Here is a 3374-nt window from a genome sequence, read left to right on the forward strand (position 1 = left end):
GGGGTGTTTGGGTTTCTGACCTGTCACCGGGGCCTCGATGTCCAGCAGGTTCTTCTCTGAGCGCAGGATGGCAGCGCCCTCTCCGATGAGCCTGAGGGCCACCGACTCCTCCACGCGGCCCTCCTTGGTTAGGTGAGCTTTCAGCACGTCCACTTTGGGCTTCCCATCGACGTCGAACACCTCCTTAGCTGTCAGCCGGTGACTGGGGGGGAAGGGGACAGCTGCCGGGGTTTAAAAAAAACAAAACAGAAAAAAACATTAATTAAACCCAATATCCTTTCATAACATATTTACAGAGCTATGGATTTTATCGGCAAAAGTCTTACGAGGATACACAGTTAATTCCACACGGCTGCGTGGAGGCGTTTAAGCCGTTTGATTAGCAGGTACTTTCTGACTTCCTGGGGATCGACTCCCCGCAGGAGATCGCTCCCCCGGCTTTCAGCCCACCCTCTGAGATAATTTACCAGACTGCTGCTATGATCTGTGACTCATTTCGTTTTCAATATTTATGACAGAGCCACAGATTTTTCTAGTTTGCTTGGCAATATTCGGAGCAAATGAGATGACGCTGTGATAGTGAATCAGAGAACTGAGACATCTGTTGTTTTATTTACATGAAAAAAAAGAAAAAAGCTTTTCGTACAAGTCTAAATAACGCGCGCCTGGTTTAATGTGTAACCACGTCTGTATCGAACATGGCCCGGCTTTGTGTGTTTGAGCAGACCGACGCATACTTCCTGCTGCCCTCGGGTCAAAACGATCCCCGAGGCCTCTGTTTGAAACCTGGAAAATTGCACGTTTTTACGTCAGTGTCTGTTTGTTTAACAGCGTCGTATGCGATGAGATGAGGCAAACGAAAAAGGCAATAAAACGCATTACTTTGCTAAAAAAAAACGAGACTAAAACATAATTTCTTGAAGGAACGCTCGCTGTGTGTCGACTTGGACGCCAAAGATCTCACACAATCTGTTTGTGCTTGAAGCACGCGATGGGGACGACTCTCAGCTACTACCACGCCGAATTTTACTTTATTACTCCTAAACCCGACTTGAGTTCGGGCCACGTCTGTGTTCGATAAAGTGACTCATCTTGAACGGGGTTGACTCCAAACGCCGATCGGCTGTAAATCCAGTGATTTTATTAAACTCTGCTCAGCAGTTGATTAGATATTTTGCTAACAGACAGACCAACGAGCACACACATCAGAGTCCAGCCAATCCAAAGGCAGACTTTAAGGTAAATGGCTCACCCTTGTATAGTCCAAGGACCCCAAAGCGCTCCACACTGCAGTTGGTCACTTTAAATGGAAACCGTTTGTCCCAAAATGCAAATAAACTGAAGTTGGATGAAAAAAATGGACGCCACGCCACCTGCAGACTCCAGATTTGTCAAACGGGTTTATTTAAAAGGCTGCTGAAGAGTCTGAGCGTCCGTGTTAACTTCCCCATCCCTCCCGGAGGTCCGATCGGCGGTAATCGGAGCGGCACTCCATCTGCGTCAGAGCCGACAGACGACATCTGAGGTCTTAGCGGCCGTAATTAAAACTGTGACGCGGATCGAATTACTCGGACCCAGACGCTCTCGACCCGGGTCACGGTTTTCTGCAGTCGCTCTGATTGATGAAGCTCAAACGCTCGGATGGAAAAAATAAATAAACAAATTAAAACGCTCGATCTTGACGTGAGCGACCTGGGAATTAACGGCCGCTTGTTTGGAGTCAATAAAAGATCTTAAACGATAAACGAGCGATGGCTCCAGGGTTCAAGGACCTCCATGTTGGAGGGGTTATTGACTGAACCGTTAAAGTTTAGACGAGCAGAACAGAAGCTGAAATCAGCAAAACGGCAGCTAAAATGACAAAACAGTGACTGACAGACAAAATGAACAAAACAGTGGATCAAAATATTTAATTAGGATTACAGTAGCTAACACTAAAATAAGCAAAACCATAGCTAAAACTTGCAATATAGTAGTTGAAACCTAAATGTTGTAAAACAGTAGCTAAATCTTAAAATCAACAGCTGGAAAAAACTGGTAGCTAAAAGCCTAACTTAGGAAAAACGATAGCTAAAAGCTAAAATTGGAAAAACAGTAGGACAAAGCAAAAATGACCAAATAGCAGCTAAAAGCTAAATGTAGCAACAAAAAAACTCAGCTACAAACTAAAAATTAAAGTGTAAATAAAAGCTAAAATTGACAAAAGAGCAACTTTAAGCTAAAATGAGAAAAAAAGCTAAATGTAGCAAAACGGCAATTTTAAGCTGAAATGAGAAAAAGCTAAGAGCTATATAAAGCTAAAAGCTAAATGTAACAAAATAGAAGCTAAAAGCTACAACAAAAAAGTGTAGCTAAAAGTTAAATGTAGCAAAACAGTAACTTTAAGCTAAACTGAGGAAAAAAGCTAGGAGCTAAATGTAGCAAAACATGAGCTAAAAGCTAAAATTATGAAGACAGTAGCTAAAAGCTCAGAGCAGCTCCTGACTTCAGACCAAACGGACCTCAGAGCGTCTCTGTGGGGAAATACTTTTGTAAATAAAGTTAAATAATTCAAAAAGTCTTAACCAGACGCCACAGGACGCCATCTGAAGTCTGACAGGTTAAAACAGCAGAAAGGAGGAGTTCCCCAGCAGGAGAAAAGAGCGGTGAGGATGCTGACTCAGCATTTCGGAGCGGTGGAGGAGGACGCTCTCCTCCGGGTTTGTTTGGAGACAAATAAAACCAGCCTTTAGACCAAAACACGTAAAGCTCCACCGTGGGTTCAACCCCCCCCCCCCGTCCGATCGCACGGAAACATTCGCACCGCCGCCTCCTCCTCCTGCCGCAGGACAGCCGAAACGCCTGTTAGCCACGAGAACCACTTCCTCCTGGAGAAAAGTGGACTGCTGCTGATGCGTGGGTGGTGAGCTCATCAAGAAAAGGACCGATCCTCTGATCCTAGACAAAGAAACACAGCTGTGCTCCGATACATGCCTTGTTCCCATTTTATTTCCCGCCTGTCACAGCGTTTGATGGCCACAGGTCAATCTGCTCGAGCTTAAAAAAACGGCTGATTAATTAATTGACTGCTGTTCCCACCAGCAGCACGGAGTCCCCTCTGATCTCCGACAGACAAACTGAACAACCATCCTCAACAATGAGATCGACCCAAAAAGGAAAGCTGGGCTCGTTGATCCCCCGACGGATCAGCCCTCGGTTTTCCCGACAGTCCCGACTACGGAAAACCTGAACTTTCCTCCGCTGTGATTTCCTAACAGGCCTCTAAATAACAAGCAACCTCTCCAACCTCATTCCAATGGTTGGCTGTGCGTTAAAGGAAAAAAAATAAATGTGTCGCTGAGAATGAAAAGGAAAAAAAAAAAAAAAAAAAAAAA

General features: G+C 44.8%; 1 protein-coding gene across 1 annotated transcript in view; it reads right to left on the reverse strand.

Moving 5' to 3' along the window:
* Positions 1-3374, reverse strand: part of LOC108234843 (serine/threonine-protein phosphatase 2B catalytic subunit alpha isoform) — a gene marked incomplete in the record, with an annotated part of 95711 nt that overhangs the window by 62419 nt on the left and 29918 nt on the right. The window contains 1 exon segment of the mRNA XM_025005556.2: positions 21-221. Coding sequence (XP_024861324.1) covers positions 21-221 — 201 coding nt within the window.

The sequence above is a fragment of the Kryptolebias marmoratus genome, linkage group LG7 (assembly GCF_001649575.2).
Source record: "Kryptolebias marmoratus isolate JLee-2015 linkage group LG7, ASM164957v2, whole genome shotgun sequence".
Classification (NCBI taxonomy): Eukaryota; Metazoa; Chordata; class Actinopteri; order Cyprinodontiformes; family Rivulidae; genus Kryptolebias; species Kryptolebias marmoratus.